Here is a 22,007-nt window from a genome sequence, read left to right on the forward strand (position 1 = left end):
TTGTGAAAGTGATATGTATGGATAGGGTGCAGGCAAGGGCTACTGCGAACCTGATTAAAGGATTACACGGAGGGGCGCCGTCCAGTCTAGTTAGATTTATAATAGCAAGCATTTCCACTAGTTAGCCTCGGTCCGCTGCTTTGTGCTCTAATATGTATTGGAAAGGGATGCTAATTATTTTCTTGGTATAGTGGAATAGTTTATTAGTACTTCATGTACTGGAAGCGTAGTAGTTTTAAATATTCAAGGGAGTTGAGTGAAAATGTAATCAATGTTATTGAAAAAAATATTCATGTATAATGTGAATAGATAGAGAAAATTGTAAAAAAATAAAAGTATCTAAGATCGGGAAGAAATGCAACTTAAACCTACTACAGGCAAAGCAATAGAAAGGAGTCAAAAACACGTTGTATATTATTTTCTGTGTCAATTAACTTTCACATTAAGATAGACAAATTTCCCATTCCCATATACCCCCTAGAATAACGAACTCATCAAACTCCAGAACCGTTTAACAAAAACAATACACAAACGAAACAAAAAACAAACAAATGACGAAAGTAAACAAAGCGTAGCCAGTAGCGCCGCCCGCGGGTGGTCTGCGCCCGCGCATCGAAAATAGCAGCAATGGCCGCTTTAAGAAAAACATCGTTAATACACACGATTATTAAATTGTAGGCAACTACTGAGCGGAGCTGTAAACTGGCCCACCCGGCTGTAAAAATAAAAGGGACTCTGACAATAGATAAAGATTTTTTGGAGGAAGATCAAAAATTAGAAAGACAGGTTTTTGAAAGGGTCTTTTTGATCTAGAAACCTGTTAAATCGATTCATTATGCACAATTTGCACAAATGTGGCAAAAGTCGAGTCCAGTTTCAAAACTGGAAGTATATCAACACAGTCCACAAGCATGACCAATAAAGAACACGAGGTTCAATTAAGAGGTAATAATTGTACGGGTAAAAAAAAAAAAAGTTGATCCACTTTTTATTACTCACCGAAAGACCTATCTGTAATCAATTAGCATTTAATGCTTTTAACTTAAATAAGAAAACACGAACCATATTTCAACAACAAGAATCATCAATTTATAGCACCCACATCGTTTCTCTGAGATCTACAAAGATAGATACGAGTAAACCTACATACTCGCACGCATTAACATCCCCAACACACAATCAATCGCGAATATCTCGATCCATTTATAACTCCGACCATGTAAACACAAGTCTGAACTTTCTAGAATTTAATTATTTATCGCCTCCGCATAGGCAGCATAATAAATCAATATGCAGGGCACATGCATGAGGGGGAACCCCCCCCAAACCCTTTCTTGACTAATTAATTAAACAACCGATTCATTACATCAGCCTCCTTTGTGCCCTCACATTCGTCTAGCGGGTACGGATAGCAGATATGTCTTTTAAAATGTATTTCATGGGAATTTAGAAATAAAATAAAGCCTGTTTGGATGTTCGCATAATTTATCCTATAAGACAAATTAGTATATGTACAACACAACATTTTATAGGCTCCTGAATGTTTTGGCTGAAGAATATTCGTCATAGAATATTGTTTATTTTGTTAATATGAAAGCGGCAGCTTCAGTATCATATATAATAATTAATTATTATGTAATTTTACTGTAATTTAATTAATTAATAACGTAATTATTATGTTATTTTTAAACATCTGCAGCTGGAGATGTTTAAAAATTAGAATGAAGTCTTGACAGTAATTAAACTTTGTCTTTAAAAAAAAGACAAATCCATCATCCAATATATGAATTTGAAAATATAAATTGGTTCTTTTTCGAATTTCATTCTGTAATTTTTTTCTTGTTTATGTAATATATGCAAGAAAGTATAAATAAAAAAAAAAAATCTGTGCATTAACCCCTCAAACACCTTGTTACAGATCTGTCCCAAACAATAGCCTAGTTGCCTACTTCAAATCAGCTTCTTTTTAAGAACTGTCAAAACGATTTATTTGGTAATATGGAATTACTATGAAATACTGAGGAGTGACGTTACGGTGCATTCATTTATTTTATATCTTTCTCTTTGACTACTTATTAGAAATTATGTTTAAACATAACTACTGTCCATATTTTTCTTCTAATTATGTGGTGCACTGCATAAAATATTTTATTTTAAGTATAGGAAACTAGCCTATTTAAACTGTAATTAAGAAACTGAAGGCTATTAATTCAACAATGGCAATTTTTTGACGACGGCGTTCCAGGGGTTAAGGTTTATCTAAAGTGATACTTAATAAAAAAAAACCTTGAACAATTTACATGAAATTTTCAGGCACCAGAAATACAAAGAAACATATAATATGAATCCCTGGCCCCGTAGCCGAATGGCATTTCTCCGACGCCAAACGAAAGCGATACGCCGCTGGCTCTGTCGCGCCAATACGCAAGCGCGATAGAGATAGATATCTACAAGCGCTTCGTTTCGTGAGCGTTTCGTGAGCGATTGTGTCATTCGGCTAGCCACCCTGTTTGCTTAAAATTAAACCATAGCTCATTAACCCTTCCTTCTCTGACGCTACCGACCCTTTCGGCCCGCACTATCCCGTGGCGCGCAATTATTTTAATTTCTTCCACGGGATTGATCGGCCGAGGTGTGATTTGGACCCGACATTTGTTCCTGTCAGTGCACAGACTATACAATCTATACATATAAGTATACTAACTTTTGCCCGCGGCTCCGCTCACGTTAAATTCGAAAATTGCGCAATGCTCCATACAAACTTCCACCCCCATTTTGGGGAAGTGGCTGGTTAAAAAGAGACAAAAATCAGGCTATGTCACTCTTCATCCCTTCAACTATCTCCACTTAAAAAATCACTTCAATTCGTCGCTCCATTTTGCCGTGAAAGACGGGCAAACAAACAGACATACACACTTTCCCATTTATAATATTAGTATGGATGCTTCAGACAATACTTCAGACATAGTTCCAAATAGATTCGTGAATGGGCTAATCTAAGCTTGGACGGATTCTTGTCACAGATTTAATTTTTAAATATTTTGGCTAGCATATATGTTAATATTTTCACGGGATTGATCGACCGAGGTGTGATTTCGTAGATACAGACAACTCGTTTCCGCGTCAGTTCTTAAAGCCTGGAGTCCACTAGGCTCGCCGAGTAGAAGTCGCCTTCTGCATTTCTTATGAAACTGCGTCCATTAGTGACGCGTCGAATCGCGTTCAAATGTATGAGGGCTCGATTCGACGCGTCTCGATTCCGTCTAAGAGGATGTCAGGCTTAATACATGTGTAATTTGTTATATACATATATGTATTTGTATGTTTATGTATTGTATTTTATTTTTATGTGTAGTATATTGTTTTGCGTAGTATAGTTCTGTGCTAGATTTCCTCTAAGTCTACATTTAGTACACCTACTAGTTAAATTTATTATTCTCCACTACCTAGGTTGTCTGGGACCGCCTCTTGTTTTACCTCTTGTTGTTGTGTATACTTACTATATTATTGTTTCCTGTATTGAGGTGTGCAATAAAGAGTATTTGTATTGTATTGTATTGTATTGTAATATGATTATACTAACTGGTTTTGGAGCGAGGTTCCCGAGGCCCGTCCACCGTCACCTTTATGGCCTTGTTGTAGGTGGTGACTTGCGGCGGCGTCGTCGATATCGTTATCGTCAGCGTAAACGATTTGCCTGGAACAATGCGAGAAAGTCTATGAATATAGGTATTTGTACTATGCCAAGGTAAAAAAAGAATTATCAAAATCGGACTATTCTGTAAAAAGTACGTAAATACTCCGTTTTTAACCCCCGACGCAAAAACGACGCGGTGTTATAAGTTTGACGTGCCTGTCGGTCTATAATGTCTGTCTGTGGCGTCGTAGCTTACGAAGGGAGGGATGAACCTACATATTTAGATTTCGTTTTTTTTTTGTTTGAAAGCTGAATTAGTCGGAAGTATTCTTGGCCACATTTGATAAAAATCGGTCCACTATGTCGGTTTTTTTTTTAATTTAAATTTTGTATCGTGGTTATCGCCGGCTAATTATCGCATAGATACACAAACACACTTATAAATTACTAGCTTTTGCCAGCGGCTTCGCTCGTGTTAAATTCGGAAGGCTCCATACAAACTTCCTTCCCCCATTTTAAGGAAGTGAAGGGATAGAAAGAGACAAAAAGTAGCCTATGTCACTCTCCATCCCTTCAAATATCTCCACTTAAAAAATCACGTCAATTCGTCGCTCCGTTTTGCCGTGAAACACGGACAAACAAACAGACACACTCACTTTCCCATTTATACCTAATATTAGTATAGTACATATTAATATATGGATGAAAGAGTCTTCATTGTAGTGAAACAGGTAACTCTACTTCAACAATTTGTCATGGTATTGAACTACCACTGCTATTTCCTTATCTGTGATGAGATCACGAGGTCAAAGCTGTCCTCAAAAAACAAACATAATTACGAGTATATGCTAATTTAAGTCCCGTTTTACATCACAGAATATTATGAGTCAACACCGCGAAATTTATAGCAATACTTAGTTATGATCAAAGACATATATAACTCTGTATAGACATAAAGTCTAAGAAAAAAACGTACCTCAGTACCATACAGAAAAAGGTACGGTGGCCTAGATGGCATTGCCTTTGGGGTACGCTCAGCTAGATGGCGCTAATATTAAAATTTGACATTTTAAAACATATCAAACTAAGAATATCGGCCAAATTGTCAAAACTGAGGTTCAAAAGTTTTAAACCTGTGTTAAGAGATGTCAGTCTATGCACTGTGATTACACATTTTACTTCGACAGTAACTCTCTATAACACTCGATCCTCTTTGGTTATGATAAAACTTAGACAATGTTTTTGACGATTGATACGCGTTTCACGTTTCCTAGAAATTAGTGAAATACCCTCAATAGTAAAGGTGCTGCACTATTTAGAAGGGTAGGGAGGGTGATTTTTGAATCTCGCAAACGGGATTTTATCACTAAAATACCGGTTGAAAACGGTGACTAGCTTATTATTTTCAGTGACAATTTTCTGAATTCAAACGCATGAGACTCAAAAATCGGCCCGAGGGCCTAACTCGATAAATTGTATGCCTTTTAAAACGAAAAAGCAGAAATTTGTACATACTGTTTATAAATACTCGTATACGTGACTGAAGTTTAGAAACAAAATGGCGCGACTAGAACAAAGTCGCGGTGAACAGTTTCAAACTAGTCAACTGCACAAAGTGGATCACAATGACATGGTTAGAATAAATGCAGACAGTGTACACTGTGATTGCAATGTGATTGTATAGCTAAATTCTATATTGTGTAGCAAAAATTCTATACTTAGCAAAGACATATGTAGACATATACTCCGTATAGACGGATAAAAAGTCTAAGAAAAAAACGTACCTACCTCAAAGCCCTAGAGAAAAAGGTACACTGGCCTAGATAGCGTTACACCTTCGGGGCACGCTCGGCTAGATGGCGCTAATATTAATGTTTGACATTTTAACACATATCAAGATAACAATATGGGCCAAATTGTCAAAACTGAGGTTCAAAAGTTTTAAGCTTGTGTCGAGAGATGGCAGTCTATGCACTGTGATGACACATTTTACTTTGACAGTAACTCTCCATAATACTCCATCCTCTTTGATAATTAGTTACGCTGACAGCAATATTGAGCCTTGTTAAAGTGTCTAACATACATTAACATACTTACATGCCTAATACATAAACTGACCCCCGTATTCCCAAAAACAATTCGCCTTCGCCTGTATTCTCTGCCTATCAGAGAACATAAAACTTCCAGTGCCACTTTTAGCAACGAAGGGGTTGGAAAAAAACGAAATGTGTCATTATGCATACAGTGACAAGTAGTCTATCGCCTACACCACAATTGAACCAATCATAGTCAGTTTCTATGACATTCACGGAACAAAAGTGAAATTCATAACCCGTGAACACGGGCGTCTCACTTGAAGTCAAGCATTTTTGTAGCAGTGATAAATAAATAAGATAAATGTGATCCAAACTGCTCTCATAGCTACTCACACAGGATTAACGTTTTAATAATGTTAAGATACGTATAAGTTGAAAATGTTAGTTGGTTTAGGCCGTCGCAAGGAACAAAAACTATTTCAATAGTTTGTGTACAAAATAACCATTTCGTCCATAATAAATAGGTTTTAAAAACAAGTTATGAATAGTTACAAACAAGTTAAAATTTAAATGCAAACTTTTAACTCATTCGGAGCGTCCATAAATTCAATCTGTGGTCGCCACTCTTTCCCGGCGCCACTTTTTGTAGTTCGATTTTGATCACTTGTTCGAAAAGTTAAAAATTTATTGCCGGTTTGTTTTCAATTTGTGTGTCCGATGAAATTTACCCGGATACATGCAGCTCTATCTACGACGGCTACAAAAATAATTGTCAGCGAAAAATATTTCCCTTTTCAATTTATCACGAAATTGGTTTCGCTGAAAAAGAAATTGAAACAAAATCCATCCTTAATTTACGAACAGATGGCTAATGAAATTAGTTTACATGACAACATATCGATAAAACGCCCAAGTGCCTTTTATAAAAACATGTCGAACAAAAAAAGACTCAAGTGAAACAATCTCATTCGGAGTGGATAAAAGAGTAACTCATCCGCAGCACATCAGAACGCGTCACAAACAACGGCCCGACCACTTCATCACAACGTTACGCCGGCAATAAAAAAAACATTTCCATCTGCGGAAAAACCACAGTTAATATTAAATGACCGTCCGTCAAAGCTGTATTGTAGCGCTTTGCCGGCCGCTCGCTGCGGGATGCAGCCAATACCGATTTTGTGATTTTTCCCGTCCCCCCGTGGGGTGGCGGGAGAGTGACATGTAAGCTTTAATGGGGCCTGAACCGGCGGTGGCGGGCTACACGCGAAAAAACTGAAAAAAGCCTCATTCATACGTGATTTCATGTGTAGGCTACTTTCTGCGGGCCCGGCGGTGGGCTCGTTAAAAATGGAAGCTGCAGGGTTGTTGCGGCTATCGGAGTTTATTAACGCGAGGAGCCGTTCACACTTGTTTGCGGACCGCTGTCTGTTCGCTGATCATCATTATGGATTCATGATATGCGGGAATTATGCATTAAACGGGCATACTTAAACGACGACATGCGTTGTGTGTCACATGTTTACTTCCGACTGTTCTACTGAAATTGATTCAAGTCGGTGAAATGGTTTCTGTTTGAGTTCAGAAATCTAAGATCAAAAAGTGCTTTAATGTAGTGTTCAGGTGCAAAGGGTAAACTTTGTATCCAATAATGAAAACTTAAATATTTAAGTTAAAAACCGGCCAAGAGCGTGTCGGGCCACGCTCAGTGTAGGGTTCCGTAGTTTTCCGTACTTTTCTCAAAAACTGCTGAACCTATCAAGTTCAAAACAATTTTCCTAGAAAGTTTTTATAATGTTCTACTTTTGTGATTTTTTTCATATTTTTTAAACTTATGGTTCAAAAGTTTCAATTTCAATGCTTTATTGCAATTCATGTGTACACATAATGATCTTAGGCTAAGTATAATATAGTCTCAACATGAACCCTGAGAGGGCATAGCAACATAATTATATATATACACTAACTTAAATAAAAACAAAAAAATACATTACATTACATAGAAATCAAATTATCATCAAATTACATTATTATTATTATTTATTATCATTAAATTACATTACATTACAAGATAAGAATTGAAAGATGTCATAAAAGGTACCTATAAATATTGTATGTTCATCAATTAAGTTTCATGTGTCATAAATTCCTGGTAAGAATAAAATGTTTTACTAATTAACCACGATTTAAGTTGATTTCTAAATATATTGAATGTTTGGGCTTGTTTGATAGATTCGGGGATATTATTATATATTTTTATTGATTGGTAATAAGGTCCGTTTTTATATAAAGCTAATTTAGGTTCTGGAAGAACTAGAAGATTATTTCTACGCGCGCTTTTAACAAACTGAAAGTCAGTTATGTGTTTTCTCACAAATAGTCCGACCTCCAATATGTATATACACGGTAAGGTAAGAAGCTTGAGGTCTACAAAAAGTGGTCGACAGCTTTCTGGTTGACGGGTGTTAGCTATCACGCGAACGCATTTTTTTTGAGCTATAAATAGGTCTTCGGCGTCTGTGCTATTCCCCCATAAGATTACTCCGTACCGTAACCATGCATAAGCATAAGCATAATATGCCGAAAGTGCACATTCTACGTTTGTGTTTCTTTTCAATACACTCAATGCAAATATAAAACGTGATAATTTATTTCTAACTTCTTCAATGTGCGTTTTCCAATTTAAATTTGTGTCTATATTTAATCCTAATAGTTTAAAGGAGTTGACCTCTTCGATGCCAAGTTCGTTTATCATTTCCGACAAGTCTAAGGGATCTTTTTGATATGGATGAAACTGTATTAATTTTGTTTTTTTCATATTTAGCTCCAAACTGTGTTCATTTAACCAATTCGAAATGTCTGTTAAAGTTTTCTTGATATCGCTATGGAAATTATGATTTTTCGGACTTTTGAACAAGAGGGACACGTCATCCGCGAACATTATGCAAGTGTGTGATGTTATTTTGGGCAAATCGTTAATATACACTAAAAATAGGATACATCCCAAAACTGACCCCTGAGGTATCGAACAATTTATTGTTAGGGTGTCTGATTGGACGTTTGAGACTTCGCCTGTGTTTTTGTTATGATGTTGGATCTGTACGCATTGCGCCCTGTCTTTTAAATATGATTTTAACCATTTATGTGCATCGCCGCGAATGCCTATTCCATACAGTTTATTTAGTAAGATAGTATGTGAAATTTTGTCGTATGCTTTCGTCATATCCAACATTAAACCAATAGCGTGATGTTTGTCTCTGAGGTGATTTAGGATTTCATTTACGTATTTGTATACTGCGAGCGTGGTGCAGTGTTTTTTTCGAAAACCATTTTGATTTACATCCAATAATTCAAATTTCTCTAAAAACTTGTAAATGCGATTTGCCATTGTTTTTTCGAAAAGTTTTGATATAACAGGTAGTAGGGCTATGGGGCGATATTGGCTTGAAATTTGTGGATCGCCTTTATTTTTTAGAATTGGCTTTATTATTGCAAATTTTAATTTATCTGGGAAAGTTGATTGCGTATAGGATTGGTTAATTAATTTGGTAATTATAGGTGTCAGTTCAGTACTACAGTTTTTTATCAAGGCGGTGGGTATTTCGTCTATGCCGGCACTGTATTTGTTTGGTAGTTTCCTTATTATTGAGAGTACTTCGTTATCAGTTACGGGGCTCAGGAACATCGAGTTTATTGCAGGTTGCATAACCGGTCGGCCAGTTAATGGGTCGCCTTCCGTGGAAGATGATGCGCCCACGGTCGAAAAGTAATTATTAAATAGATTTGAGACTGATCGAGGGCATTCGGTAGTGGAATTGTGGTGTTTTAATATTATATTAGAATGATTTGTTGTTTTTGACCCGATTATGTTGTTTACGATGCTCCACATACTTTTAGTTTTATTACTTGAACCAAGAATTTCACGGGCATAGTTTAGTTTTTTAGATGTTTTTATGGTTTTTTTTAATATAGTTTTATATGTGCGATAGTGTTTTTTTAGTGTTTGGTCGTTAGACTGATTTACTAACATCTGTAGCAGTCTTTTGTGCCTACATGAACGCTGGAGACCAGTTGTGATCCAAGTTTTCCTGCTATGGCGTTTGATTTGGATTTTTTTTAAAGGTATGTACTTATTTAATAGTTCCTGCATTTTACTATCAAAACGATTATAGTTTTCATTTACTTTACAACAGTCTTTGACGATATTATTCCAATCCAGTTTTTTTAATGCGTCCCTAAAAAGTTCCATATTTTGAGGAGTAAACAACCTTCTTTTTATATACATGTTAGAACTTTCAGGAGTTTTACCCGCTAGGAATTCATGAATCACAGCCATATGGTCCGATATGCCTAGATCTTTCACATAAGTGGTACTTTGTTTGTTATTCGTAAAAACTAAATCGATACATGTTGAGCTTGTACTAGTGACCCTAGTTGGTTCTGTAACTTTTTGATGTAGGTTATATTCTAACATTATGTTTAACAGCTTACGGTAATCATTTGAATTTTGAAAAACATCTAGATTAAAATCTCCGACAACAATGACATTTTTGTTTTTATTTGATTTAATTTTACACAATAGTTGGTTTAGAGCGTCAAAAAATATATGTATGTTGTTATTTACTCTGTATACTGTTATTAGCAAAATATCAGGTGACAATTCTATCGCACAACATTCCATAATGTTATCTACAGACAGTTCAGATATATCTTTCCTCTCGTTGTATGAAGTTCCTTGTTTGATGAGGATCGCCGTGCCGCCTCCTCTTCTCCCGGTCCTGTAGCTGGCGGCTCCGAAGACGTAGCCCTGAATTTGTATTATGTCTTTCTGGTGTGCAGCTATCCAGGTTTCCGTTAGGCATACAATCGGATACTTATATTCATGCAGCAAGCATTCAAGCAGTTCCGTTTTATTTTTTATACTTCGAATGTTTTGCACAAGTATACTCACATTATTCTGTATGGGTGTAGTCACGAAAGGAATTGTTATGTTCCTCTCGATTGTAAGAGTGGTCTTTGTGAGACGTATGCGACTCCAATTCGCTTTGAATGGAGGATCGATTTTGTTGATGTCTGGATGAGGAGTCGTTGCTTTCGCCACTAGTGTCTGAGACTAACGGCTGGCGGTTTGATGTAGATGGTGGTATAAACTCTTGTCCGTTCACATATAATATGTTGTTACGTATAACTGCGTGTTTCCCATTTCGTCGCGCCTGTAATAACAATTCTCTTTGCTGGCGTCTTTCTTGTAAAGCTTCGCGTTCTAGTACTTCTGAAATTGCATATCCGCTTTTATGAAAACAGTAACTATGCTCTAGTATGTGCTTAGTTAGCCTTTTGTTTGTTAGTTCTATAAGGATCGGCCGCCTTCGTGTTCCTTTTTTTCCTAAGCGGATAACCGAATCAACATAATTTGTGATATCAATGTTTAGAAAATCATAGAACATATTCGATATACGGTTTACCAATTCTGACTCACTCTCGGGGACGTTGTACTCGTGGAGGCCGTATAATACTATTTTTTTCTGATTATTTTGGTCGGTTGTTTTTGTATTTTGTGCGAGATTTTTTATTTCAATGAGTTCGCAGGTTAGTTTGTAGTGTTCTTGTTCTAGTTTCTCAATCTTGTTTGTTATACTAGTTATATCATTTTTCAGGACGGCCTGCTGAGATGTGATTACATTATTTTGCTGCAGAAAATCGTCCTTCAGCTCTTTTATAGTTGTACTCATTTCTGATAATATCATTTGTTTCATAGTTTTCATAATTATTGCGTTATTTTCCTGTAATTTTTGGCTGAGAAGTTTGCTAAATTGTTCAAGGCCAATTTCAATTTTCTGTTGTACTTGTGGCGTTTGTTTATGGGTAGAGTCTAGGTTTAGGGAGTAGTTAGTGTCACCTATTAAACTTCTATCTTCTTGGAACTGGTCGTCGACTGACATATCTGGATCATTAATTAATCTTTGTTCGTGTCTCTTACGGATAGGGGTTTCGTCATCTTTACGTCGAGAGGTAACATTTGTACAACGGGGGCAAAGCCATGAGAGTTTTAATTTATGATCGTTTTCCCTTACATAGGCTGAAGTCATGCATAAGCACTTAAAGTGATAGGTATCGCTACATGCAACACACCGTAGTAGGTCCAAGGCGCTGGTTATTTGGGATGGGCATGCTTGGCAATTCATTTTATTTGCTCGCAAAATATATGTGTTATAATAAAAGTAAACTTTAAAACAAGCTAAGTCCGCAAACAAGCATTTGTTTATAGAGTAGGCCTATTTTCTTTTGTTTTACATTTGCCGACGGCAAGTTAGGTGCCGGAGGGGATGTTCGTTTCTGATTTGCGTAGAATATTTCGAAGTTCACAGAACGACAGCTGTCTCACTTGCTCCTTGCACTGTTAACTTGAAAATGCAATCGTCTATCTCATGCGAAGATCTGGTGCGTGTTAAATAGCGCGGCGTGCGATCGCTAGATGGCGTTGTTATTTGTGGGTTTATTTCTTGCAAACTTTGGTAATTTATATTAAATAAAAGGTCTTTTAATTTAATTTAAACGGAGTTCGGTATTGTTCTTGACCTTTTCATGACACACACTTTTACTATATTTGTCCTTTTGGCACTTTTCAACTGAGATGTCGAACACTTAAGTAACGGTTTCTTTCCACATAATATTTACATTTTTTCACTATTTACTTGATAGCAACGGATCACAAATAATGTCACATCTGGCACTAATAGTACTCAATCGATTTTAGACGTTGTTTAGCACTTTATTGTTAAGTAACTATTTTTAAATTCGTTAATATAGATCAGCTGATGTTAACGTGAGCTTACTAGCGCCCTCTGTAAGTTAGAGGGGGGGGGACGCACTTTTTTTTCCTTTAGGAGCGATTATTTCCGAAAATATTAATATTATCATAAAACGATCTTTGTAAACCCTTATTCATTTTTAAATACCTATCCAACAATACATCACACGTTGGGGTTGAAATGAAAAAAAATATCAGCCCCCACTTCACATGTAGGGGGGGTACCCTAATAAAACATTTTTTTCCATTTTTTATTTTTGTACTTTGTTGGCGTGATTGATATACATATTGGTACCAAATTTCAGCTTTCTAGTGCTAACGGTTACTGAGATTATCCGCGGACGGACGGACGGACGGACGGACGGACAGACAGACATGGCGAAACTATAAGGGTTCCTAGTTGACTACGGAACCCTAAAAACAAATCTTTCGATATATTGGATGAGTCGTAACGCTAACACAGCATAACCCCCACACAGACTTGTCTCGCTAAAGCCTTGTAAAGTACACGACAAGAATTCAGCGACTTGGACTTAGAGACACCACAAGTGAAAGTGACCCAAAGCCTGGCCGCGCAACCTGACTGTTAAATATGTCCTAGAGAGATTTTAAGCATTGCCGTCCAACGTGTAATTTTTTTTACATGTGTGGGCAATGAATAATTTAGAGAAACAATTTTTCGCCAGGTACATTAAATTTACTAACCATATCAATAAAGCGCTCTCTCCAAATTTTTTAGAATCTTACAACTTTAGATCAATTTGCCTGTGTGGTGACGGGTTAAGAATTTCACCACCCCCTTTTTCCCGTGGGTGTCGTAGAAGGCGACTATGGGATATGGGTTAAATTGTGGCGTAGGCGAGAGGCTGGCAACCTGTCACTGCAATGTCACAGTTTCGTTTTCTTTCAACCCCTTACTTGCCAAGAGTGGCACTGAAACTTAAGTAGTTTCATGTGTTCTGCCTACCCCTATATGGGATAGGCGTGATTGTATGATGATATGATGAGATCAATTTTAATAAACTAAAACCAATATAATACCGCAACAGACAAAACCCATACAAAAACGCGTAGGGCCCATGAAATGTATAGGCCTTTTAGGCTTAAAACTTGAGGGCGCTGTTTCGCAGCCTGGAAGTGGCCAAAATCATATTTCCCCAAATATTTTTGCGTGTTTTTAGTTTTTAATAAGAACAAATGACATGCTTCTTTATTTTAATATTATGATATCACGTCCATACACATTTTGAAACAAATAAATTTGTAGGCATTATCAGTGTAGTTATGGTAGTATTTAATAGATGGCGCTAAAAAATGGAGGTACCAATTGGAACCGTAGGCCACTGTAGAACTATGTCATAGTGACGCTATAAAAGAGTTGAAATCTAAATGCTTGTCATTTTGACATATAAATGGCCTAGGGTTCCAATTGGTTGCTAAAATCTTAGTATGAATATTGTAAATCCTATATACATAATCCTTGCTAAAACCCTTATTTCATTGCGTAACTTCACTTTTTCATGTCACTGCTTTTCATTTGTTTATCTTTTTCTACACCTACACCGCTCCATCCATCAACCTCACATCACTGTCAACCTTCCCACCTGTAAACTCTTTGCGTAATCCACATTACCAAATGTAATTCCCAGGAATGAAGCCAAAGATTTATTTACAATGTGCACCATACCCCATTGTATGAAGGTGGGTATTATGTACACGTTTTCGATGTTGACGTACAGTGATTCCGTGCCAGTCGCGGCCCGCCGCCGTCCGCGCCTAAATAAATAACCCCTACTTAATGCCGCGAATCACGACATCATCGAGAGCAGACAGACATAGACTGTACTTTTAATTTTTGGTAAAGGCAAATGCGCACTAAGCGTTTTGCTTCAACATTTCTTTTGCGAACCGCCAAGGAGTGGAATGCCCTGCCTGATTCTGTGTTTTCGCATGAGTTTCAGGTTAAAGCAGAGAGTGAAATGAAGTATCGGTCGGAAATATTCATTCCACAGTTTAGCTGTGCGGGGCAGGAAGTTTCTGGAGAAACGCACAGTAGACCGCATCATCACTTAAAGCAAGAGTAAATATGTATCTCATAGGCAATCAGGGGCCCATTTCTAAAAACTGAAAGTTACAAGTTACAAGTGGAAGTCTATTTCCAACTTGTCATAATTAGACATTGACTAGCACTTGTAAATTGTAACTTGTAGCTTCGAGAAATGGGCCCCTGGTGTGATCGTGGTCAAACGTCTACCAATTCATACTAAAAAAAATGACATGGGAACAGCAGACCACGTGATACTCGTAAGAACGAAGTTTCTCTGTGAGCTTGCTAGAGTCACTAACTAGAGACGGTAGTGTTGGAATTATAACAGGGATAAAGTATATAAAATACATAGATTGCTGTTACCCACCTTCCTAAATCTACTGATGCTATTCTATTTTGCTTGTAAATCCAGTAAGATTTTATTAACTAGACTAAAATACTTACATACGATCCAATATCCAGGGCCCATTTCTCGAAGATACAAATTACAATTTACAAGTGGTTGTCAATGTCTAATATGACAAGTTGGAAAGAGACTTCCGCTTGTAACTTGTAACTTTCAGTTTTGACAAATGAGTCCCTGATCTAAGGTCATGTTGTATTCAAAAGTTTTACTTATCGCACATTTTGGGTTCTTCATTCTATTGTGTAAATATCAAATCGGTAAGAGATAATAGAAATGATATTTCATTTTGGCGAACCCTGATGAAAATCTAAACGCCTATTATAAGCGCTATGTTGCATTTTCGAATGGTACTTAATTAGATAATACAGTCAGTGTATATACACCCAGTTTTGCTAGCGTGAAGATGTGCAAAAGTCAATTGTGCATAGCCAGGATACCATTTTGCGCCGTAGGGAACGATAATGTCAATGGAGTCTTAGAGAAAAATTACCAACCGTGTCGTTCACAACAATCGTCGATTTTAATTCGTCAGTTCTTCCTTTAAACAGTATTTGCTGTTCAAGGGCCATTTTTTTTTTCAAAGTTGTCCACTCCGCTGTAACACGGGTATTTTTACGCGATTCATACTCAGAATCGCGAGGTCTTTCGATCCTGATAGGAGAAAAAATTGTCCCAAGGTTTCCATAAACCTTCCATTCCGTTACCGCCATACAAAATGTATGAAAAAATGGTAACGGAATGGGGAAACAATCTGGAGATGCTTTTTTTCTCCTATTAGGATTGAAAGAGCTCGATTCTGAATGGAAACCACATAAAAATTTCCAAATCCAAAAAAGTGGTGTGGACAAGTTTGAAAAACATGGCACTCAAAGACGGTATTCGTTAATTCTTGATTACCTGAAGCCTGAAATTGTACAAATTTTACCGATAAACACACTTTCTCAAAGCATTGTAACCTCTAGTTCTTATTCTGTAACCGGCATATTTTTATGAGCTCCCAATTCCCTCGCCTCAGGTGTACGCTGAAATGACTGACGGCGGGAAGCGTTCCTTGCAGTGAAGACAAACTCGCCTTTGACACGACATCTATCGGCGGTTCGGTGTACGTGAGAACGCTTTTATAAAAGAAAAATGTGGGGGTTTATGAAACAATTGGCACTCCTCAGTATTTCATAGTAATTCCATATTAGCAAATTGTTTTGACAGTTCTTAAAAAGATGGGCATTTGGCATTTAGTAAGATCATTCTTGTATTTGTAGAATATCAAAATACATATTGAAATCTATAAAAGTTTCAGCACGTCAGCCGCGATGGCTGGAGACCCGGGTTCGATTCCCCGCTTCGCCACCAGTGGGCTTGATCGCTTTTTCTTTAGTGTATGGTATCTATTATATTTCAGTTTATAATTTATATATTGTAGTGTTACTACTAAAAAAAACAAATAAAAAAAAATTTATTTCTTCCCTACGTCTATAAAAGTTTTTTTCAGCGGACTTCGCCGTCTTACTTGACGAAACAGTTTCCCTGATTTTAGAGTGATGGATTTTCCTGCTCGCTCATGCTCGCCAGCTTGCTATTGAGTTGCTTAGCCAATGTTGCTTGTTATAATTCTTGTAGGCAGACATAACACACTCTTTTTGCTGGATGTTGTGAATTCTAACATGATAGGTTTATTAAATTGCTTTCAGGTTTGGTATTTATACGGTGTGGCCTGTAACAAAAGCAAAAAATTAAACTGTAAGCTATACTCCTTAAACTGATCAACATTGTTCAGCGACTTTAAAAAATATGAAGTCTTTAATTATTTAATGTTTCATACAAAATAAATATTATCTTCAATGTACGCCATTATTGTTGTCATTGACGTTGTCTGTCACACTTTAGACTTAACCCTTAAATGCATGGTGATGTATATATGCACCATATATTTGATGGCCCGTGGCTCGATATGTAGCTATCCAAAATCACATTTATTGCTTAACTTCATTATTTATGATTATTTAGTAAACAATTAAATAAATTAAATAATATAATGATTTACTATTTATTATTTAAGGATTAAGATGAAATGGCGGAAAAGTGTGAAAAAACAGGACGATGGCGATTTTTAGTATGTGATTTAGGCTGATTTTTTCGTAGTTAGTAATTAGTAAACTAATGTTTTTAAACATTTTATCATAGAGGTTTCACGAATAGTGTAAGTACCTTTTTAATAGTAGTATTTTTTTTAAATAAAGCTTACCAACTACGATATATTTATATAAATAAGATTTGGCCTATTTAACTTCTAACACTGATTTAGTATAAAAATCGATATTAAATATTATTTTTATTATTTTTCCAGAGTCAGAAAACCATTGTCTATCACATAATATATTAATATCTCGTTAAAATAAAAATTCATGCATTTAAGGGTTAACAGAATTCGCAATACATTGCCTCTTAGGAAAACCTTTCAATTGTGATAAAAATCAAAGTTATTTTTAAAAGTCGCTAATCAAATGTTGGCCAGTATAAGGAGTAGCCTACAGTTTATTTTTTTGCTTTTGTTACAGGCCATCTTTTTTATTTGATACCTACTTCAATGTTTAATTGCGCTGATTGAAGATTGTAGAACATTGAAGTATATTTACGTGAAACTGCATAGAAAACTATTTGATAGATGACTTGGACTTGTAACATGGGTACCTAAGTGAAGCGCTTCGCTAACAAAATAAATTAGTAAATGAAATACGATTTACATAAATATATCTTGCTAGACTAAACAGCTTCTTAATAAATATTTCTTAATAAAGGTTAAAACCAATAAAGCTGGCCTCCTGCAACTATCCAAGCAAAAGCACGGAAAAGATTTACTACATATTACTTAGACTAAAAAAAACGGCGGCGCAACCGCAGCGCGAACTTCCGTGCTTTTAATCCGAGGCAATATTTTAGAGTTGTGCAAATGAAAAGTTAGCCGAAGACTTTGCGAACCGCCTTCCCGACTCGCAGCCAATGGAAGGCGGTCCTTGCGTCTTGCGCGGAAAGGCCCCGCCTGCGGTCTTGGAGCCATTTCATTTTTTCCTTTGAAGATTCTTTATTTGAATTTATATTGTGGTCGGCGTCTCGAGCGCTTTGATATCAGCTAGTTTGAGCTTTTTAATGGTGTGGTTGTTGAAAGCATATTACATTTTAAAGATACTTTTTAGCTACGTCATCAAAAATCTGGAAAATTTCACTATCCTCACAACTAAATGACGTGTAAAACTTTTTTTACAGTTTACACGTAATATCAAAACCAATAGGCGCAAAGAATAAACCAAAACACGCAATCGACTTACACGGACACGCAACCTCACGCGTCAATAATCTAACAGTTCTTGTCAAAATGTAAGCTTCTAACTACATAACCAAATGCAAAAGTTGATTATTTTGTAACTAAATTATGTGTAAAACTTCACTTTCAATTCTCTTAAACTACCGTTAACATTGTCACGCAAAATCAAAACCGATAAGCACAAATACTAAACCAAAACACGCAATAGACTTACACAGCCACGCAACCTCACGCGTCAGCCGTAACAGCTCTTGTCAACCATAACGCGGCCGCAGCACTGTGGGTATGCGGACCCGGGCGACCGGGTAACCCGGCCGGTTAGCGGGCAGCCGCGGAAAACTACCGTTTCATTTATGGTTGCCCCTTGGTTTCGGGGTAGTTGCGTAGCCAGTTCACGGTCGAGGCGATGTATCGATTGCGAGATTGTTTCCGAGACGAGTTAGGAATTAGGTTAGCGCACTGAGTTTTTAACCCCCGACGCAAAATCGTCGGGGTATTACAAGTTGACGTGTTTGTCTGTGTGTGTGAGTCTGTCTGTGGCGTTTTTTTTTTCTTCATCATGTATAATTTTTCTTTTTTTTTCAGATGTGTTTTAACACGTAGAGACTCTATACATCTCTAACATCTTTTATTAATCATAGTAGCTTTGTACTTTGTATAATTTATTGAAATGAATTTCCATAGAGTAGGTACCTAGTCTGTTAATATTTTTTTTATGAATACTTTTGCTGATTAAATTGTATCTCGTTTTTTAATGCATGTTAATTATAAGATGTAATGTTTTGAAAAGAAGTGGCCCGCCGAGTTTCTTGCCGGTCCCATAGTGGATACCCACCCCCCTCAGTTGGAGGGGGGACTGAAATAAATAAAATAAATAAATAAATGATATGATGATGTGATATGAATAAATGAATATGAATATGAATATGAAATCTTCTCGAAGCTGAGGCGTAGAGTTAGAGCCGGCGTAGGTTTATTTGACGTTCATAAGCGCATTGTAATATGCCTACTTGGAAAATAAATATTTCATTTCATTTCAATATTTCATTTCATTTCATTCGGAATGACGGCTCCCAAACGGAATGACAGGCCAATTAGTCGGGAGTGTTCTTAGCCATGTTTCATGAAAATCGGTCCACTATGACGCGGTCGGGGGTTTTTTCAAATTTTAATTTTGTGGTTAGGTTATTAAGTGCGATATGGACGCAACGTTGTTATAAAGGTTACCCTACTAGTCCTATGCTATGTCCACAGGAAGCACTAGAAACTACTTATCTATACCAAAGAGGATCGAGTATTTCAGAGAGTTACTGTCGAAGTAAAATGTGTAATCACAGTGCATAGACTGCCATCTCTTGACACAGGTTAAAACTGTTGGACCTCAGTTTTGACAATTTGGCCCATATTCTTAGCTTAATATGTGTTATAATGTCAAATATTAATTAGCGCCATCTAGCTGAGCGTACCCCAAAGGTGTAATACCATCTAGGCCACCGTACCTTTTTCTGTATGGTACTGAGGTACGTTTTTTTCTTAGACTTTATCTGTCTATACGGGGTTATATACAAACAGCGGAATTTTTCATAGCAAAAATCAAACTGTCAAAGGGATTAACCTAACTGTTTTATCGACTTATCGATGTTACGGAATAATATCGCATTAGGTATCCATAATCAACTTAAAAGATTATTGTGTAACATTTGACCTTTTTGATAAGCAACTTATTGCATCTCCATATTAAAGTAAATCATGTCAGCGTTACATATGTAATTTATGTCACTTGAGTTTTCATGAGTGATTTCCGTGCCGTGTTACTGAAATGGTTAATAATCCTAAAAGAAAAACAATAAAAAAATGGATACAGAAAGATTCTTCTCTTAGTTTCAAAGATGATTCTTCCACAATATATTGCTCTAAATGTTTAACCGTTAATTTGTTTGTATGTATATCCAAAAGCCTAATTTCATTACTTTAACTTTGTTTCGTTAAGTGACAAATATTTATCGATAAGTCGATAAAACAGTTAGGTGAATCCCTTTGACAGTTTGATTTTTGCTATGAAGAATTCCGCTCTTTGCTTTGTCTATATAGCTTTGTCTAAATAGCTATACTATCGTCTATTATCGCGACACCTCGGCTTACATCAGCATATTAATTCGCGCAATTAGCGGCGCATTAGCACCTCGTTACCGGCTGTAATCGCCGCCCGTGACACCTGTCAAATTGACTGTCACCTGTACTGGTCGATAAGCGATACTGTGAGGTTTGTATGGATTCACTTCCGGTGCGAACGCCATCTTAGCGGTTTCGTGTCGTGAATAATTAATTTATATTTCTTTTACTCATTAATATTGTTTAAAGTAATATCGATAGCTTATTATGCAGTAAACTAATGTTGTAGTGAGAAGCTGATGAAGAATTAATCTCGAAACGCGTTTAGCCTCTTTTTTGTTGTCAACGGCCGGTAGTCCATGTGCTCTTGTAAAATCTAGCTATCAATTTACAAGTGCTAACTCACGTACACTGTCGTACTTACCGTACAAAAATTATTAATAATTAGCTCATATCACCTTGACACTGGCGAAATTAGTCCCAATGGACTGAAGCCATTTATTAAAAAAAACTGAGGTTTGTATGGAACTATCTGCCGTATAATAACAATTAATAATGCTTATAAAATTCTAAGCTGAGAAATATCACAGCCATATGATACCGATAGATGTAATCCAAATTAGGCAAATCCGGTAGTCCAGCCGGATCCGGGAACTTTTTAAAACTACTGGTCCCGCTTAAAATCAGCAGATCTGGTCACCGGATCCGGTGAAATAATAAAAAAAATGCGCAATAATTAGCACCTCGTTACTGGCTGTAATAGCTGCCCGTGACACCTGTCAAATTGATTGTTATGTTTGTATTTGGTAAATTCTGCTTTCATCACGAATTCGTGATTGGTCGGTTTCTTCGGTAGTATTTCTCATCTTCAGTCATTTATTATGTGGTTTTCCTTAGTCACTTATTCGATTCAAGACGATTCGACCGATTCTAGGAAACACAAAATTCGCCGAATATCTACCTAAGTTTTCAACTATATTATGAATCGCTAAACTAGCCTAAAGCCTACACCTGCCATCTAATGCTCCGTACATACACATTGTTATGTGTATAGACACCGTTCGGATCTGTCGATCACGTAGGTACAAATGAGAGCGAACTAATGAATGCTACAGAACGGGGTTTACTTTACCGAATCATGTTGCTTGGTGGAGTGTATTTGGTTCGGATTCGGGAACTATAGGTATAGGCATAACAGATACCTAGATATTTTTCAGGCAGGAACGTCAAGTTGTTAGTGCTTGACAAAATAAAAACATCGACAATCCTTTTATCGATAAATAGTCTTACATAATTAATTAACCCTAATAATAATCCCCTAATATTTAATAATCTCCTAAAATCATGAATAATCATGTAAGAAATTATGTAAACTATTAAAATATGGTTCGTTTTATTATTATTGTCCATTTATTTTCAAACATGTGACATTTGTATTTGTATAAAACATTAATCCATACTTTAATATTATACATGGGAAAGTGTGTGTATCTGTTTGTTTGTCCGTCTTTCACGGCCAAACGGAGCGACGAATTGACATGAGTTTTTAAGTGGAGACAGTTGAAGGGATGGAGAGTGACATATGCTACTTTTTGTCTCTTTCTAACGCGTGCGAAGCCGCGGGCAAAAGCTAGTGTTATAT

General features: G+C 36.6%; 1 protein-coding gene across 2 annotated transcripts in view; it reads right to left on the bottom strand.

Annotated features, from left to right (window-relative positions):
* Positions 1-22,007, bottom strand: part of LOC125231409 (runt-related transcription factor 3) — a 50,712-nt gene that overhangs the window by 19,574 nt on the left and 9,131 nt on the right. For both annotated transcript variants that reach the window (XM_048136856.1, XM_048136855.1), the window contains exon 2: positions 3,584-3,697. In XM_048136856.1, the coding sequence (XP_047992813.1) occupies positions 3,584-3,697 (114 nt within the window). The remainder of the gene's footprint in view (positions 1-3,583; positions 3,698-22,007) is intronic.

This window comes from Leguminivora glycinivorella, chromosome 11 (genome assembly GCF_023078275.1).
Source record: "Leguminivora glycinivorella isolate SPB_JAAS2020 chromosome 11, LegGlyc_1.1, whole genome shotgun sequence".
NCBI classification, from domain to species: Eukaryota; Metazoa; Arthropoda; class Insecta; order Lepidoptera; family Tortricidae; genus Leguminivora; species Leguminivora glycinivorella.